Source organism: Malus domestica, chromosome 15 (assembly GCF_042453785.1).
Source record: "Malus domestica chromosome 15, GDT2T_hap1".
NCBI classification, from domain to species: Eukaryota; Viridiplantae; Streptophyta; class Magnoliopsida; order Rosales; family Rosaceae; genus Malus; species Malus domestica.
In genome coordinates this window covers 11,252,431-11,271,503 of record NC_091675.1, presented here as the reverse complement: position 1 = coordinate 11,271,503, position 19,073 = coordinate 11,252,431, and the positions used below count along the sequence as shown (strand labels likewise).

At 36.9% G+C, this 19,073-nt stretch overlaps 1 protein-coding gene, 1 long non-coding RNA gene and 1 pseudogene across 3 annotated transcripts; 1 reads left to right on the top strand and 2 right to left on the bottom strand.

The window, feature by feature from the left end:
* Positions 1-1,118: 1,118 nt before the first annotated feature.
* LOC103456391 (uncharacterized) lies at positions 1,119-7,319 on the bottom strand. Of its 2 annotated transcripts, XR_011576529.1 has the most exons (11): positions 7,013-7,319; positions 6,867-6,937; positions 6,160-6,493; positions 5,988-6,056; positions 5,809-5,897; positions 5,450-5,727; positions 4,929-5,081; positions 3,430-3,682; positions 2,125-3,063; positions 1,694-1,806; positions 1,119-1,560 (listed from the first exon to the last, which is right to left on the bottom strand). It is a non-coding gene; the product is annotated as an uncharacterized lncRNA (long non-coding RNA). The 2 variants fall into 2 exon arrangements; XR_011576530.1 differs by lacking the exon at positions 6,160-6,493 and having other exon boundaries at positions 7,013-7,217.
* A 791-nt stretch (positions 7,320-8,110) lies between these two features.
* LOC103400324 (reticulon-like protein B21) lies at positions 8,111-13,519 on the bottom strand. Its single transcript, XM_029094232.2, has 9 exons — positions 11,954-13,519; positions 11,684-11,746; positions 11,451-11,553; positions 11,275-11,349; positions 11,045-11,189; positions 10,869-10,938; positions 9,586-9,651; positions 8,639-8,761; positions 8,111-8,509 (listed from the first exon to the last, which is right to left on the bottom strand). Exons 1-9 carry the CDS (start codon positions 13,242-13,244, stop codon positions 8,328-8,330), a joined length of 2,118 nt encoding a protein of 705 aa, XP_028950065.2. The 5' UTR covers positions 13,245-13,519; the 3' UTR covers positions 8,111-8,327.
* On the top strand, positions 11,837-11,928 carry LOC114821860 (U6 spliceosomal RNA; annotated as a pseudogene).
* Positions 13,520-19,073: the final 5,554 nt, after the last annotated feature.

Genomic DNA, 19,073 nt, shown 5'->3' with positions numbered 1-19,073 from the left:
ATTTGCTTTAATCATCGTTAGTCTTGTCCTTTTTTGAGATTATGGAAATGTTAGATGCATCAATCAGTATCATTATATATAATAGGCTCAATCATAAGATGAGAAATGGAGGATTGGTAACCAATATATCCACCTGCCAAACTCTAGAACATGTTAAATAAGTTAACAATCCATTAAGTATCATCTTCCACTCCATTCTTTTTTGGATGAGTCGTTTTCTCTCGGTCGTATTTAGAATAGTTTAGGAGCATTTTAAGATAATTAAAAACGCTTTTGATAATGTTTTTGGTGAAATTGTTTTAGCTAAGAGTGCTTCTAGTTAAAAAAAAAGAAACACAGTGCTTTCTTTCATTGTGTCTTTTTTTTTCAAGAACTACTTGAACTTTTGGGGTGATCTCTAAAAGTGGAAATGATTTAACTCAAAATGAGTGCATCAAGTTGTTCACAAGAGCCAACTTGATTCTTTTACCCACATATTCCAAATGAGGGAACTCTAAAAGAGTTGCCAGCTCCAACTACTGTCATGTGAGATCCACATTAGACCTGACCAACTAACTAACTGACCTCTTCTATGTTCTTGACAACCTATCTTCGTATCATGAGACTCTTTCGGCGAGTTGCTGAACTCCTAACCAAATAATAAAGCATATCTCACTCATTGATTTAACGTGCTTCAAATAAAAGCACTTTCTTGAAAACTTCTTTCTATAGAGAAATTTGAAGGTCGTAAATGTCCTAGCTTAAGTTAGGGGTGCAACTCGAACGAATTAGACAGTTGGATGGTCAACCAAACCCTAACCCAACCTTCATGATTCGGGCTTGGGTTGAGTTCGGGTTCATGGGGGTTAAGTTGGGTTCAAGTTTTAATAGAGTTCAGACTTACTCGGGTTGGGTTCGGGTACACTGTACACCCAACTTATCGAGTTCATCTTATAAAATTGTATTTTTTTATGATTTTTTAAATTTTGAACCAAACAACTCCAATATTGGTTAAAATACCATTTATACATCACTATCCAAACAAAAATTAGAGAAGACAACTTGGCCTACTAATTAAACCAGGCAAAGTTGAAATTAAATTACAAGACGTATACCAAAAGCTTCAACCAAAAGAAATGTAAAAGTAACAGTATCATTCATTATTCATATGAAAACTGCTAATAAACTTCAGATATAGTCACTCAAAAACTTATCAATGACTCAAATAATATGAATGGGATAGATAATATGTGCATGAGTGAGTTTGGGCTTAAAATGGAGTTAAATTTGGGTTGACATGGACCGGAAATGCATCAACCCAACCCAATAAACGATTGGATTGAGGTCAGGTTAAATTTGGGCAAATATTTTCTTCATTCTAACCCGCTCAATCGAGTTTGAAATCAGATTGGACACGAACAGATTCTGATTAGCCAACCCAAGCATTATGGGTTTAAGCCGGTCAGTTCAAAAGTTTGGGCATAACATGTAACAAGACCGTTGCGGTTAAGGCCTGCCAAAAATGACGATGATCGGAGCTGGGCCTCTAGATTTTATAAAATACAGGAGCTGCAATGTAATCTGTAATGAAAATAGAGTTCGCTCCATTAAAACAGAAAACCAAATTCCATACATTGAATTTGCCTAATTAACATTTCAAAATACGCCTTCACCACAACGAAATTCAAGTAGAACAAGAGAAACAAGTACATACATTTTCCTCACGCGATGTCCCCAACGTACTCTTTCCTGAGATCCAGCAGCTTAGCCATTTCCAGTGCATAAGCTCATACATGCCTCGGGTAAAAGTACAACTCGAACGATACACTGGATTTAAGTAATTGGGAAAAAACATAAGAGCACGCACATGAATGTACACAAGATAAGGTAAGTGAATCAGAATGAACGAAAACCTAAACAATCTTGTTTTCTTTCAGAAGCATGTTACTGAAAAGAAAAGAAAAATTAATAGAGAACCTCTATCTAGTTTGCAAAATTCCAACAGGAACAACATCTGATTTTGTTATAATCATGAAGAACTGGAGGGAACAAACAACACCTCCCAAAGACGGGTATATAACATCAAAATTTAAACACTAATTAATGTATAAAAGCAAAAACACGCGAAGGAAAAACATTACATACCTTCCAGTGGATCTGTTTGGGTCTATAGCCAGAGGCTGGCTGCCGCCCCTGACAGAAACAAAGCTTTCTGCATAAAGAACAGCTTGAATATATAGTGGATTTTCAATGCCATGAATAGGAAGGTCTTTGAGCTTTTGAGTGCGTATGTTATAGGAGACAACACATCCATCAGTGGCCGTCAGAAGAAGCTCGTCATTCTTCCAAAATACCAATGGAATCTCTATACTTGGTACAGATTCGATTGTTAAGCGTTTCTTACTCCACGGACTTTTTACCCCATCGGTAGAATCATCCATCTCCCATATATCAAAGATAGAAAGTCCAGTTCCTTCATCTTTGCAGTAGCAAAACAAAGCAATGGATTCATTCCATACTGCAAGGCTGCAATTCCATGCAAATCTCTCCAGGGAATCATACGGAACTGGTATATTACGAAATACCTCCTCACCCATATCAAATGTAAGGATGAAATCGTTATTATGGAGATCCGTAGCAAACCAATAAAAAACCCCCTTGAAGTAGAAATAAAAAGAAGGTGTCCAGATGACAGAACAATCGATTTCAAACTTGACCTCTCCAAGAATCAGCACCTAAAGTGCATACCTCTGCTTTTCTAGGCCCTGGCAAAAATTTCACAATTCTAACCGCCTTGTACGTTTCAGCTTTGGAATCATACCCAAATCCGATGGCATTGGTAATGGTATCCACTCCATCAGCAACATCTGGTTGTGGGGGAGGGAGGAGCAGACAAGACTTGGGAAGAAACTGAAATTCCATGATAGCTGGATTGACTAAAGCAATATCCTCGGGACACAAGTGAAGACTTAGACAAAAAATCCCATCACAATAACCCGCAATTTCAAAATTAGGGGAAGATATACTCAGCAAAGGATACACAGCACCAAGATCCTCAACACGGTCATCATCGTCGCTAACATCCTTGCAAACATTAAGCAATGACAATAAAACGTGCTTCCTATCATCCTCCACATTTTTAACAGTATGTTTTACAACAATGCTGGTGGAGGAATCTGATTTCGATTTCAAATTCGAGTTAGAAAGGTGACTCGCCACAAAGCTAGGACTATCAATTAGATCACACCACAGCTTGTGGACGCATTTGAATCGCATCAAAGATTTTGGTGGTAATCGAGACAGGATTTGCACCACCATATCATCCGTCAAATTACTCGACTTTGCCATGAACTAATTAATTAATTTCTCCTCCTCTACGTTTCCTTTTATGCTTTTCAGCAAATTAAATAAGGCAGAACAATGATGGAGCAAGATCAAGGGAAATCTTACCTTGGATTTCCGATTGTGCCGAGTCCAAGAGGAGAAATTGATTAAACTTCAAAATCCATTCAAATTCCTCTTTGGAGCAACTGAGATTCCTTCATTTCCAAACACTAGTTGCTTCTTCTTTCCGCTTGGCTCTGACTAATCTCTCTGTTATAGTCAAAGCTCAGTCATACTGATATTTCTCTCTAGGGTTTGTTCTTCTTTTGCTGCTGTTTGATGATGGAACGGTTCGGGGGACCCATTGGACTTATATAAACTAAAAAGGAAAAAAAATGGTCCAAATGTGGATGCCATTTATTATCTGTCTTGAGAACATACTTTACGTTACAATTTATATCAAGAAAGAAGTGAACAATAATCCATATATATATAGGACATGATTCCCGCGCACCATTTTTTTTTTTAACACCCTATATATTTGTGGATATTATACTAAATAAATCAAAAGGAGAATCAAGGAACATAAATAAACAGGGGTCTGCAGGTGGAGGAATGGGGTGTGCGGATATCAGTTTCCTAAATCGAGAGTATTTTGACGATTTCCCAATAAATTAATATAAATGGCCAATTTTCCCATACGGCCATGTTTCCCCGCATTTCATCTAAACCTTCTATTGAAAATGTCACATTTCAAAAATAATAATAACAACATTAAGAAAGAAAATATAACAAACATAATAGAAGATTTAATGACCAACATGCTACTTTTTGGATGCAATTTGGATAAATTTGAAGATAGGGAGAAATTGGTCATTCATAGTCTTTTAGGGAAGAAACTGGCAACAATAAAACTTTATGGGTAATATTGGCAATGGGATACAAGTTTGGGGGGGGGGGGGGCAATCGGCGAATTACTCTTCTTTATGTATAGAGAAACCAAAACTCAAGTGAAGCTTTATGTTAGTGTCAGTTGTGATTAATTTAAACAATGGAAATTAAAGAAAAGAAAACATGGTGATCAATAATCTGCAACGAGAGAAGATCCCTTGAAAGGATTTATTTGGAGCACTGCATCCAACTAAAGAAGATGGGGCGGAAATAATATAGGTCTACTAGGTCTATGTGGGAGTACAGAGTTGGCTAGATTACGATAAATAAAAGGTATCAAGGTCATTTATGAATGAATAAATTTGTTGTTAAGATTTTCCCTAATGGTGGTTGAGGACATGACATCAGGTAGGAATAGCAACACACTATTTAAATTTGGCTTGCCCAGTGTTCAGCATAATTATAAGTTTAATGTTCTTCATTTCTACATGGATATACCATAAAAAGCTTCCAGAAAAACTGTTTCTTAGAGAAGCATTTCCAAATGGACTATAGATGTCCTAATTTACAGAATTTAAGCCAGTCAGTCAAGAGTTAGTTTATGCATTTTTACTCACCCCCTAACCATTGTGTAGCCTTACCTCCCTCCAGATTGTGCCACATGTTTAAAAGACTAACCATAATTAGTCTATGCATTTAATTATTTCTTACCAATAATTAAGCAATAAACTTACCATTCAAAAGCCCACCGAATGCAGTTTCCAAACATGATTCATTAAAACTACTTAATGAATGTTGTTGTTAAGGCCTTGCAAGGCTGATAATGGTCAGAGTTGGGGCTCTTGACTTTATAATTGGTGCAGCTCTATTCATTCAGAAGCTGCAACCTGTAATGGAAAGAGATTAGAGTTTGTGGCATTGAGAAAATTTGGCACCGTATTCTATATATACAAGCTCAAAGTAGCCACTCTTTGGTATCCTAACTTTTAGACAACATAAAAAGTTCATATGATCAGAGAGACTAGTCAGAAATCATATTTCTATTTTGGCCTAATGAAAAATTCAAAAGTTAGTTCACATCGAAAACGACATTCAATACTTTAATGATTTATGAGACAATGATACCCTATTAAATGGCGGCTCAATTTACTGTCGAGGATTGCTGATAAAGTAAGCTTGAGAGGAACTGGTCTAAACTAGACAAGAGGAGTAAACTATTCAAACTATGCACAACAAGGACATGGTTAGTACTTACAAGGAACTCTCTTCAGGTTGCTTTCAGTTGCACAACTCCAACAGCAGATTCTATACTTCATGGTTTCCAAATGAAGTGTTTCGATCTTCCCCTGGGCTTGGCATTAACCGAAGTTGATGGTCGGAAGGGCAAGTCTTGTGAAGTTGCCATTGCTACATTGGCCCCGCCTTGAACTCTTCCTCTTGTCACAGTTTGTGAAGGTGATGGCAATACAGCAGATTGCTGTGTGAACTCCATTCGCCTTGATGATGACATGGCTTGACTGCCTCTTCCTCTTCCTTTTAGCACGAAACCACAACAAAAACGTCAAACTAAGCCTTAAGTTAACAAAGTAAATTTTGCATGTATGATTCTCTCACTTAGTGTTCGAGAAGAAGATGCAAATTGAGTTTCATTGCCTTTGCCTGTGGCTCTCCCTTTTCCTCTGCCCATTGGTCTACCTCTTCCCCTAAATGAACAAAAACACTCACTCGGTCTAAACTGGGTTGTGTGATTACGCAATAAATGAAATAATGAGAAAATGTACAGCATCACTTACTGATTCAGCATGGGCTGCGGAACTCAGCCCAGGAGCTTCATTTTGAGTTTTGGCTGAACTTGCATCTACCTGCACCACACAAAATTAATAATTACCAAAGTCAAGTACATGTATTGAAATATAGCCAGAAAACCAATAAAGTACATGTTGGTTCCAGAGTTGTGCTGCTTACATTACACATATTAAAACATAGCACTTCTAATTTTCAGTATCACCAAGGGAATCAAATACTTAAATTTTCTGTATCATCAACAATCAAAACAGCATGGGCAGCAGAACTCGGTCTGGTATGAGCATCATTCTGAGTTTGGGGTGAACTTCAAGTGCATGTAATAAAATATAGCCTTAATCCAATAAGGTACATGCTGGTTCCAGAGCTGTGTTGTTCACACATATTAAACTATAGCAGCTACGCCAAAGTACTCTTGCCTAGGATCAAGCAGCTACGCCATTTTCAGAGCATAGGCTCGTTCACCCATTGTGCACTGGCCTCTTCTAAACATGACCTAACATAAGTGTCACATGGCAACCAAAATTAAAAGATTTAAGTAAATGGGGAAAAACATAAGAGCATGCACATGCATCTACTCTTGATAAAACTGTAAATGAATTAAAATAAAAAACCTAATTAACCTTGTTTCATGTGAGAGAAGCACACTCCTGAAAGGGAAAAAACAACTTAGTAATTGATTAAAGTAGAGAACCTCTCTCTAGTTGCAAATAATTGTAAGGTAGGCAAAATTGTTCTACATTACTATCTTATAATCATGTGTATCTGAAGGGAACAAACAACACCTCACAAAGAAAGGTCTCTGCATTGAAATTGGAATGCAAATTATGTTACAAATGCAAAACCACAGAAAGGGAAGCATTGCATACCTTGCAGAGAGTCTGTTTGGATCTGCGCCCTTAAACTTGTTGTCTCCATTGACAGAAACAATGATCTCGACCTAAACAACAACTTCAGTACATGGATTATCTTCAATTCCATAAAAAAGAAGGTATTTGAGCTTTTGCGTGCGTACATTATAGGAGACACTATGTCCATCAGTGGCCACCATAAAAGGTTCATCACTCAAACAAAATTCCAGAGGAATCTCAATTCTTGGCTCAGACTCCAAAGTCCAGTTTCTTCTTCACTGTGAAACGAAATCAGCATCATGGATTGATTCCATACCATCCGACAATTTGCAGGAATTTGCCTTTAATTGAAGCTAGACTTGGAAACCCATTCAAATTCCTCACCGCGACGCGAGAGACTGGGAATCCTTCATTTCCCAGCACTCCTCGGCGTCTTCCTTCGTCCTTTCCGGCTCTGACGACTGTATCTGTTTAGTGCTTTTCGATATGTTTTTTATATCGGTATCGGTTGTTTTCGACGAAAATCAAAGATATTTTCTTGACAACATTGACACTTAAAATGAATTTGAGTGAATGTCATATGGTCAATATTTAACCGATATATCAAAAATATCGAGAAAATTTGTTGATTTTAATGAATTTTAATAAATGTCATGTAAAGTTTAAACTTCACCTTCCTTTTTCATATCTTTATCTAATTTTTTCGATATTTCAATTAAAATATCGACTGCATCGACAAAAAAAATTCAAAAAACACACTTGTAACTGGGTTCAGCCCTCCTTCCGAAGATTGGGATGAGACGTGCCATCAACTTGACACTTTATGTGATCCGACGGTCGTACACTAAGATTTCCTTCATAGTAAAGGTCAAGTTATGCTCCAACCTGCACAAATTGCAACTTGCACACATAATCCTCAACATAAAAATAGGATTTCCATCACAAATGGCTCATGTAATATTCCGAATTCATTATTTTCGTTTTATTTTTTTATTTCGATCAATATTATGTCCATTCTCCTGCATCAATGTCATCTTTTACGTCAATCTCTACCATTTATCTGTCAAAATCCACATATGACCATTTTTAAAGGATTACTCGTCTCAACACTCTAAATACGAGCCCTTATCACACCAACCATGAACCAGTAGTAAAAAACCCTAAAGTACACAAATAAGGAGTGTTTAGAAACTTAGCAATCTTAATGACGAGACGACCACAAGGTCCACCACCAATAACACCAATGGAATGGATAATAAGAGTAGTCAACGAAAACCAAACTTTTCATTTATTTTCCTCTATATATTCGTAAGAGCTACAAAGTACATTAAGTGAAGTAATTATTGGTCACAAACTGGGATTAAACAATGTCCCTAATCAAAGATATTTAGCTATCTACAGTAAACCAGAATAAAACAGACACTTAAAAAACTTGATTTGAGCACAAGATACGGTATATAATATGTATAATCCTAGAGTCTAGAATCCTTTCTTTTCTTTGGTAATATCCACATGCCCTTGTCTTTGTCCTCCTTCTTGTTCCCAGGTTTCCTGAGCTCCTCCTCCTCCTCCTCCTGCAGCGGCATCATCTGATTCTTCCGCCCACTCCTCCGCCACCAGTTTCTGCTGATAGTACCGGAAGGCCACGAGCAATATAAACGCTGCAAAAACGTTGCTCGGTTTCATAATTATATCGTAAACAATGGAGAGGGAGAGCCACGGTGATTTTGCAATTACTAGAAAAAATGATAGACACTACGCGTAGAAGCGTTGGGACTTGTTTAACATACCTGCCCAAATTCGAGCGACGACAGAAGAGAGGTTCCAAACCAGTAGAAAAATGGCAATGGTCAATGGTTTCTTGTGAGTGCATGACTCCCATGCATCCCGAAATCGCCGAACCCAAAATTTAGCTGATCACGTCAATACCAAAGCATACATTGTTAGGACACATTGAGCTTGTGAAGGCTCTATAAAATAATTATAGCTCTCTTCTGAAAATACGTTCGGAGAAGGAGATTCGGAACTTGGGTCAAAAGGAACAAGCACGCATATGCTTTACAATTATAGTTGGAAACATATTTATGATACTACAATGGACTCTCCTTTGATTAATTCAAACCAACAACCATAAATAAACGATCGTGGACATAAGAAAAAAATATATATGTCATTATGTACGTGCGGAAATCACTTCTTCGTTTAAATATTAATATAGTGAAAACTATAACAGATCCATTGGGCTTAGACCATAAATCCAACACAGTTGGGCCCATAAGGATTGAAGCCCATTATTTGCCTCAACTTTTAGTCGTTCATGGGACCTTACGATAATGTTAATTCATAGACTTATTTGTGTGGGACCTTACCATAATGGATATCGTTTTCATTAACGTGGGGGTGTGGGGACCAATCAATTCCACGTTAGGGAGAGTGATGGACCATCATCAAACTAACAGATACAGATCCATTACAATTTTAAAGGGTGGGTGAGTTTATAAGAGATTTTTAATCGTGCTGAAAAAAGATATACATCAGGTTACATATTTCTTTCGAGTTTACTACAAATTTATTGGACATAACATGTGCGTGTATGCAATGTGAGATGGATCAAAATGCCGGTGCGAATATCGTAGAAGAAGTGCGTGACGTAGTAATACTAATACATGCATGGAGTAAAAATAAGTTGATAAAAAGGGACACAAGGGTAATAATTGGAGGAATGAATGAAATTTACCGTAGACGGTCATCTGGGCAGAATACAAAGAGCAGAGTTTGGGTAGGGTGAAAACTCCGAAAAAGCCTGCCATGTTGCACGAACATGTCCACATCGTCAGTTAAAAAGTTAAAATAACGATCAGAAGTCTAAGTTTTCAGAGAATTTTTCACACTTGTCTCTCTGTTTTGGCTGCACTTGTGAAGAGATTCTTCAATGTGACCGTCTCACACGCGATGGTACATCACGTGTTATATAAATAATAGAATAAGTATGTTAAAAAGTTAATAACTTAACAAATAAAATTTTCCACCACTTACATAAAAACACATGGTGTACCATTCGTATTCCCGTCACAACTAAAAATTTATCGCACTTGTGGGGTTGAAAATGACCCAACAGTATCCTCTCTGTATTCTTTTGGTGAGGATCCTGGGGATCTATGAATCGTGTCCGTTCATTGTATATCGTGCAGTCAGTTTTTATCAAGTACTGTTTGTGTTTAATTTTAAATAAAAATATTTAAAATAATTTTTGACAGAACGATGTACGATGAACGGACACGATTCACGGATTTCGGGATCCTCACAAAGAGGATCCGGATTCGAAAATGACAATAAAAACAGAACACAGCCTTCTCCTAGTTCAGTCACTTTAGTGTTCCCCTTGATTTAAGTGTGTGTTATCTATACACCTATTTTTATTTTTTACACATTTCTCTTAATTTTTAGTTGGCGGATTGAATGAATTGAATAAGATCAATTGACAAAAATTAATAATGGTTTGTAAAAAGTAAAAAGAGATGTGTGAGTATCACTAACATTGATCAAATTGTAAAATGTAAACTTAAAGAAAAAACTCAATTTTCATGCTAATCCATTGTTATCGGTATAAGGTAATATTTTAATCTATTCTAATATGTGAGGAAGAAGATTTGAACGTAAGCGTAAAGAGGCAGCATGAACTATCCAAACCGACTGACCTAGCTCACCTTTAACAGACTGTAAACTATTCTAATAAAGGTCGTACCCAGTGCACAATGCTCCCGCTTTACGCAGGGTCTGGGAGAGGTGAATGTCGGCTAGCCTTACCCCCATTTATGGAGAGGCTGCTCCCAAGTCTCGAACCCGAGACCTACCGCTCATGGGCGAAGGCACTTGCCATCGCACCAAGTGCGACCTCTACTGTAAACTATTCTAATGTGTGAGGAAAAAGATTTAAGCGTAAGTTCAAAGAGACGGCATGTCTGTCCTAACCAACTGACTAGCTCAACTTATAACGAGAGAACAAAAATTGGGACTTACCCACTTTGCACATGGTCCAAATGGTAATGGAGCTGCCACACCTGGCCAAAACAAAGAGCAGCACTGCCAACTGCAAAAGATACAATATACATCACCAACCTTTTTGTATCAACATTATCAGAAAAAAAAATAGATAAATAAATAAAAAAAAGGAAGGAAAAAAAAAAAGAAAGTACCTTAATTGTGGTGGCAGGATCACCAGAGAACAAAGCTTTGAGCTTCAGCAGGAACTCATTCAAGTAAGGCAGAACCAGTCTTAGCAACCAAATTGCTTCTTGCTCACCCACTACATAATTTGTATTATCTACTTCTAAAACTCCCCTGAAATATTAATTTTCCAAATTAAAGCAAAAGGGTGGTAAAAAAAATTATCTTAGTATGTGTATAAAAGTGAAAAGTAAATTACCTGCAAATAATGGACTTAAAGAGGAAGATGGCAGCTAGATAAAGAAGCCCAAGATAGGATATTACAGAAATAAAGCTGCAGGAATAAGGATTAAGTAAGATTAATTAGATTTAGAGGAAGGAAATGCAGAATTTATTTTTTTTTTGTTAATTTATTTTGATGAGGATTTAACTGACCTGATGTTAATATCCTTTGTGTAGGAGGATGATAGTATCACAAATGTTCCAATTCCAAACACAAAAACTGATCTTGATATATCTTTCCACATTATCAAATCCACTGAGAAAATAAAACGATGAAAACAGACGTGGATTAGGCCGGTTGGTTAGTATGATATGCTCCTCCGATTACACCAAATTTTGAATCCCTTCTCCGTAGATTAAGAAATAAATTAGGAATTAAAACTCACCTAGACTTTGCAATCTGCTGTGTGTTTCTGGGAAGCTGCTGTGGCGCTCTTTTGAAGCTGAAACTAATTGGTGAAAAGAAAGGTCAAGATTAGTACCAAGAAGCAATCCCAACAAAACCCAAATCACTAAAATAGCAATATGCAAATTAGGAGTTCTCCCAAGAAAGAATGATAAATTGGAACGATACAGAGAAGATTAGTGCGAAAGGATGACAAGCATAAATCGAGAAATATGCAGATGTAGAATTCAAAAGAAATCAAGAAACTTACATGAAGTGTAATTATATTTGGGGACCTTTGGAAAAACAGTTGCCCGTTTTATAACAGGAGCTGGTGATTTCTTCAAGTTCAAGGAAATGGATTCCGGCGGCTTCTGAAGAAGCTTTTTCACTTCTCTGCGCTCAAGTTGGAGAAGCGCCGGACCGGACCCAGTTCTGACCGGACCGGCCGGCTTCTTCACCTCATTGACTTTCACCACCTTCGCTTCTTCTTTCACAATCTTGGCCGTTGGTTTCTCTTCTGGTGCTGCATTGACTTCCTTGATGTCAACACTCTTCTTTTCGATTTCAACCTCAATTTCCTCGTCCACCTCCTCCTCGGATTCATCTCCGCCGTCATCTCCGTCATTGTCCTCTTTCGCTTTACGATCATCATCAGATTTGAGCACACCGGCATTGCTCCCACCGCTCGATTTCACGACCATTTCTTCACACACACCGAACTCCTTACAATTCTCATCAGATCCATCGTCTCCAATCTCAGAATTCTCAACTGGGTTCTCCTCAATCTCCTTAACAGACACATCAACCGATTCGATTTCCTTATCAATTTCATCGGAGGCCTTATTCGGCTCCAATTTCGCCTTTTCCGATTGAATTGCACTCCCTGAAGCGTCATCAATTCCCCTGCTCGACTCCGATTCAACCGATTCCATTTCCTTATCAGATTCATCGGAGGCCTTATTCGGCTCCGATTTCGGCTTTTCCGATTGAATTGCACTCCCTGAAGGGTCATCAATTCCCCTGCTCGACTCCGATTTCACCTTCCTCAGCTGAATCGAATTCCTCTCAGCTCCCTCACCCAAATCACTAGAACTTTTCAGTAATTCACGTCTCGGCTTCCTAATCCCAATTGGGCTTCTCTCATTTTTCTCAGCAGAAACACCAATCTCTTTGGTTCCCTCAGATCTAAGCCTCCTCAGCTGAGCTGGGCTCTTCCTGATTCCATCGACAGAGACGCTCAGCTCCTTGCACTGTTCATCCGAATTCTTCACGGACTCTGTTTTCCCTTTCGAAATCTGAATCGGGCTCTTCTCCGAACCTTCAAAGGTCTCAGATTTCCAGGTCTTTCTCTTGCCAGAACTCGCCGCACCGCCGCCGCCAGCTGGAGCTCTCTTCAACCTCGTGCGAGTTGCGGCAGTAACCCCATTAGTACTAGTCTCTTCTGCATTGTCCTGATCGCCATTGAAGACCTTAACCCCGCCTTTAACTTGATCAACCTTCATTCTGCTCTCCCACACTGAGCCTGCAACCACACCGCTCTTCCTTCTTCCCACGTCCATTGCCTTTTATCTCGGTAATTAATCCTGTGCTTTTAGCTAGCAATGATGAGTAGTAAAATGGGCCATGGAAAGCTTTAAGCAGAAGAAATGGTGGTTGGTGGGGCGTGAGGCATTTGGATCTCTATGCCTTTGGGAAGCGATGGAGATAGCAAACGCACCGAGTACTAGATTTTGCTGTTAATTAGTCGTATCTTGTAAGGCGCTGGTCACTGACCCACCGGATTCCTCCTTTTTCTTCTTTCTCTGTTTGTTTTCCTTTTCTTGTTTCCTAGACTAATAATGTATGAATGTGCACAGAAATTTACCTAGATCTGTCGTGTTCCGTCAGTCGGATCAAATGAACCGTCCGACCTAGTCACAAAAAACCGGATGCCACCATTTTGTGGGCCGGATAATTCACCGAGACTAATAATCGAACACAAAAAGTTATCGTGTCAAAAGTAAAATAATGGTGTTATAATTCTATGTACACAATTATATGTTTAAACTTTTTAACATAACAATGCGTGACTGATTTAAAATACCGTAAACACCGTAATTGTAGAAGAGTTGAATGTGGTGAGAGCGATATGTAAAGTGAAAAGGCGAGGGATAGAAATCGGTGGGGATGAATGATTAGGGGTTGTGTTAAGGTAATTTCTTTTGTTCCTTTTTCGGGGGAGTGTTTGATTCCCTTATTAAAGCCTTGATTAGGTAGCTTTTCTGTATTGGATTGGAGGATCTCTATGGACACTGTGACCGAGGCAACCAAAAGTCATTGCTCTCACAACGCTCACATGCAAATGGTGACTCTTGCTTCCTACATCCTAATTTTAGAGAGAGAGAGAGGGAGGGAGGTGGATTTTGGAAGCATATGGTGGTGGCAATAGTTTTATGTAATCATCACAGCCCTATAATTTCGAGGATGAAGAGCCTTAACGAAAAACTTCTGATATTTTTCTCTTAACAAAAAATTATATTTTAATACTAAAAAATCAATCATGGTACTATTCACTTTACCCTTTATTTTTTTCTTATCGTTAAAACTCAAAGTTTTCAAGCTATTTTAATTAGTTTTCATTTACTTATATGGTACGGTTATAGTGATTTCGTGCTAGTAATATATTGATATGTGTAAAGTTTTTATTTTTTGAATAAAATTATATTATTAACATAAGACGTTACGATATCAATAAGTTCGTGTAATTTGTAGTTGCTCTCTATAATTTGGCCAAGCTCCTCCACACATGACACATCCAATGCCGGAAAAGTGGCAGAAACTTTAAAACTTTTCTTTTGCTTTTGTGTTGTGTTGTAGATGATGATGTTTATTTGTGCCTGGTAAATTATGGCACGTTCTGTTTTTTTTTCTCTTTTAATTTTCTTCTTTTTCCTCTTAATTCGGATAAAATAGGGCAAAAGGGGATGCTAAAGTGAGGAAGCTTCATACATTGTCAGTTGCAAGGACGACCTCATCTGTGGTACGACTATCAAGTGATATTGAAGACGGAGAATACGAAAACAAAACTTCAGATGCGATATAAAATGTTTTTAAGCATATAAGCTACATATGCTTTGTCGTTATTTGAGTTTAGTTTCTTTATTACAAGCGATATTCTACATCGATTCGCATTGAGAATAAAATAGTTTCACATTGTAATCAATGTAAATCAACATTGTGCATTATTTACTATTTATAATGGCCATAATTAAGGGTGTTAGCTACCTAAAAAACCTAATCAGTTGACCCACTACATGAATATAGAAAAAGTAATACATAATGCTTGATTATTATTGCTTAAGCCACATTTACCATAATTATATATTTGGTGGGAACTTAATTAAAGTGCCTCATGGAATTAGAATCTTGATTCCACTTTGGCAGGAGGTAACGACAACAAAGGATATGCAAATTAAGTTTTATCTAAACTAATAATTAATAATAATTTGAAAGGACAAGGCCATCCCAATGATGTTTGGCTTCTGACTGATTGATGCCGATATGGAATCCAACACCAACGAAAGGAAGCACAAAACATCTAAATGCATTGTTTGTAATTATAATTAAAAGATTATTTTAATTTCATACTTGGTGCGATGTCAAGTGTCTTTGCCCATGAGCGGTAGGTATCGGGTTCGAGACCCCCTCTCCATAAATGGGGGTAAGGCTAGCCGACATTCACCTCTCCCAGACCCTGCGTAAAGCGGGAGCTTTGTGCACTGGGTACAACCTTTTATACTCGTTTTTTTTCCTCAACTCATAACTTTTTTTTTAACAAACAATATTTTTTACATTAGGAATAGGAGGTGGGCTAGTCTTACAATAAACTAATAATAACGTGGTTCAAATTCACCTTTGACCATAATCGAATCTAAGACTTATCACTTACAAATTAGGAGAAATACCATTAAATCATATTACTAAGTGACATGGTTTATAAATAGATTTCATACACTTTTACCCACTTGGGTTGGGCTCCACTTCCATCAAGCATCTTAATGCCCTACTTAATTACAAGCTGACGCTGCTAGGTGCTCAGCTCAACTCATAACTTTTTAAATAGAATAAATACAAATGAGATCCTTCATGGGATATCCGTCACCTCATATACTTAGCAATATATTTTAAGATGTTATCCTGAGAATTGTGCTAAAAAATAGGACGGTGGAATGTCGTAAAGGTCCCATTTTGAAAGAATCTCTTTAGCATTTATTTTAAATAAATACGTCGTTTATCTTAATCATATATATACATAACAAACAAAAAAAGTAACTTCATTAAAAAAATAATAACTAATTAATTTTTAGTTAATTCATTTTATTACTGGGGTAGGGTAGGAAATAACATTTATCATTTTCGTCGTGGGCCCACCACCATTTTTGGAATCGGCGTGTGAGTCCATATGATACGTAATGCTGCACTCAGGCCGCGACACGTAATGTTTCAGCCAATTTCCCCACAAACTCTCACCCGCCACCGCCGGATCCAAAGACAAAGATAAAGGATGAGAAAAAGGATAAAAAAAGCACCGACACACACCCATTTTATTTCCTATTTTATTATTATTTTTAATTCAGTAAAAGTACAAGAGGGGAGAATGGAATTCGAGACTTTCTGTGTCGCGCAAGGAACGGAAAATCAAACTCGAAACTTCGAATAAAATGGAGAATATATTTAACCTATTGCGGTAAAAGAGGAGAAATTGAACTCAAAAATTCAAATGTTGTGCAACTAAGTGACAAGAGGAAAATTAAACTCGAAAATTCAAATAATGAACTGAATAACAAACTCATTGGCTCGCTAATTTTGAATGTTAATAATCGACTTTGTTTTGTGCACCGTAATTTGTGAAAATATGTATTTAAATAGTTGGAGAGGAGGGAGATGGAGATAGGATCCTTGTCGGGTTCTCTTTGTGAGGATCCCGAAGATCCTTTAATTATATACGTTTACTATAGATCATACGATCAGTTTTCGTCAGATGATTATGTTCAATTTTAAATATTTTTTAATCGTATGATGTACAATGAAAAAATATGATTAAAAGTTTTTCAAGATTTTCATAAAAAGAATCCGGCGAGAATCCTAGGAGATGGACGTCGTTGCAGTCTACGGGGATTTGGTGGCACAGAAAAAAATAGAGTTAAAAAATGGAAAAACAAAATGTAAATATTGGGATTGAAAGAGAAGAAGGAATCAATCCCCTGCATCTCTGTAACGTTGCGGGCACGTGATTTGCTCGGGCTCCACACACACATCTCACAAGACATACTGTCGGGGATGGTACAGCTAAAGCCGCACGTGCCAACGACCGATACGATATCTACATTTTTATTATTATACTATATAGTTTTGACCGGACAAGTATTTTTGGTCCACAATAGTCGCATTTTGTTGATCAAGGCTCTCTCTACCCTACCTACATTTTGACTATTAAATTTGAGTTTAAATTTCATAAATGATTGAGGACGTCGAATAATAAATAAATGTGCATTGGTTGTTTTTATGAGCGAGTGCTGTAATTTTTTAGCGGAATCGAATCACAAATATTAATAGGTAGTTACTCTCGTAAAGTTTTGTTGCTTTCATTTTCGTTGCAACGATAAAACCTAATGTCGAAAAAACGTGACAACCAAGTCACGTCGCTCTCTTTCCATTGTAGTAGGTGTATTGGTTCAATCCTTAAACCAGAAAGCGACCAACAGAAATGAGAAGAAAAAAAAAACATAAAGTGTTAGCTTATTGAAGTTATGAATCAAATGTCTCAATCCACACTGATGCTTAGCTATGAGAAGTTAGAACAGATTCTCACATCATTAATCATGAGTCATGACGAGATAAATCTCGAGAGATTTTAGTGTGTTTGAAATATAAAGTGGAATATCACATGTCATTATACAATTAGTCCGCAGAGTAATTATATTGTCCACAAATCATTAGTCCGCGACGTAATTGTTGTCATTTCATGAGCTATGCTAAGAGCCCAGAATTTGATAAAATTCGATTTAAGTAATGCAAACTTTGTTCCTAACTTGTAGATCACAAGTATGATTATACAAAACAGCAGCGACCAACTCCAACAAACAAGTGTTAGTTAATATAGGTGGATCGAACACAGATCAGACAGGTCAACCATCGTTTCTTGGTATCAAAACTTCAAAAGGGAAACTAAAATATTAAGAACGATTACAGTGGTGCAGAGGGATTCAAACTTGAGTACAACCATGCAAGGGCGGAAAGCTCGACCAACTAGTCCAACCCAATTCGAGACGGCGCTGAGGGGAGCGAAATGTGCAATCGCACATGGTCCTCAAAATTTTTTGGTATCTTATATTTATATGTAATAATGTTATATATTAAAAAAAATGATTTTATTAGCACTTTAAAATCTTATAGTGCACTTTTATAAGTGTAATTCTTTTTTTTTTTCTAATATAATGCACAATGAGATATTAGGAGTGTTAATAACACCACCTTAAAAACGATTTTCTTTTCAATTTTATTAATTATATAATAATGCTATACATTCAAGTGAAACTCTAAAGTTAGAGTTTTTAAAGGCTTTTTTTTCTTTATTTGGTTGCTTAAGATTGAACTTTTTTCTATTATTTAATGAAGATTATGTTTATAACTCTTTTTACTTATTTAATGACACTTGTAAACTTACAATCATTGAGTCTTAAAGGTTGTTTTGATTTAAGTTATTATTTTCTAGTATCAATATATTGTCATACTTAAAATATATATATATATATATATATATATATATATATATATATATATATATATATACAGGGAGCTTAAGGGGAGGGATCCCCATTTTTTCAAAAAAAATGGGGACACGCTCCCCACCGTTAGATTGACTTTAATGAAATTGTGTGGTTGAGATTAAAACACAGGCCACAGAATCTCAACCACATGATTTCATTAAAGTCAAATCCAACGGTAGGGAGCGTATCCCCATTTTTTTGAAAAAATGGGGATCCCTCCCTTAAGCAATTCCTATATATATATATATATCTTAAAAAGAAATCTTTATAAATTTTGCACAGGACCCCGAAATCTCAATGCAACCCACATTTCAAAAGTGTAAATTAAACGTACAAAATTTTAAGAAAACTGAAGGAACTATCACAAATTCCTCTTCTATTTATTTATATCAATAAAAGAAACTGCTGCAATCTAACGTCGCACAAGTCCCTACTGACGTATTGCTTTGGACCTCTATCATGTCGAGAACATCAATTCTACATCGGAAGAAGAAAGACCTTACATTACATGTGCTTATAAGCTAATCGAACTACTACTTATATTGCCAGTTGATTCTATAGTTGAACATCAACTTTTTT

Bases quoted from the DNA above. Each gene is read 5' to 3' on its own strand.
- LOC103400324 (XM_029094232.2), bottom strand. From the start codon at position 13,244: ATGGACGTGGGAAGAAGGAAGAGCGGTGTGGTTGCAGGCTCAGTGTGG. The intron at 11,554-11,683 runs GTGAGTTTTAAT...TTATTTTCTCAG, and splicing joins CAGCAGATTGCAAAGTCTAG to TGGATTTGATAATGTGGAAA. The intron at 11,350-11,450 runs GTCAGTTAAATC...TTATTCCTGCAG, and splicing joins ACAAAGGATATTAACATCAG to CTTTATTTCTGTAATATCCT.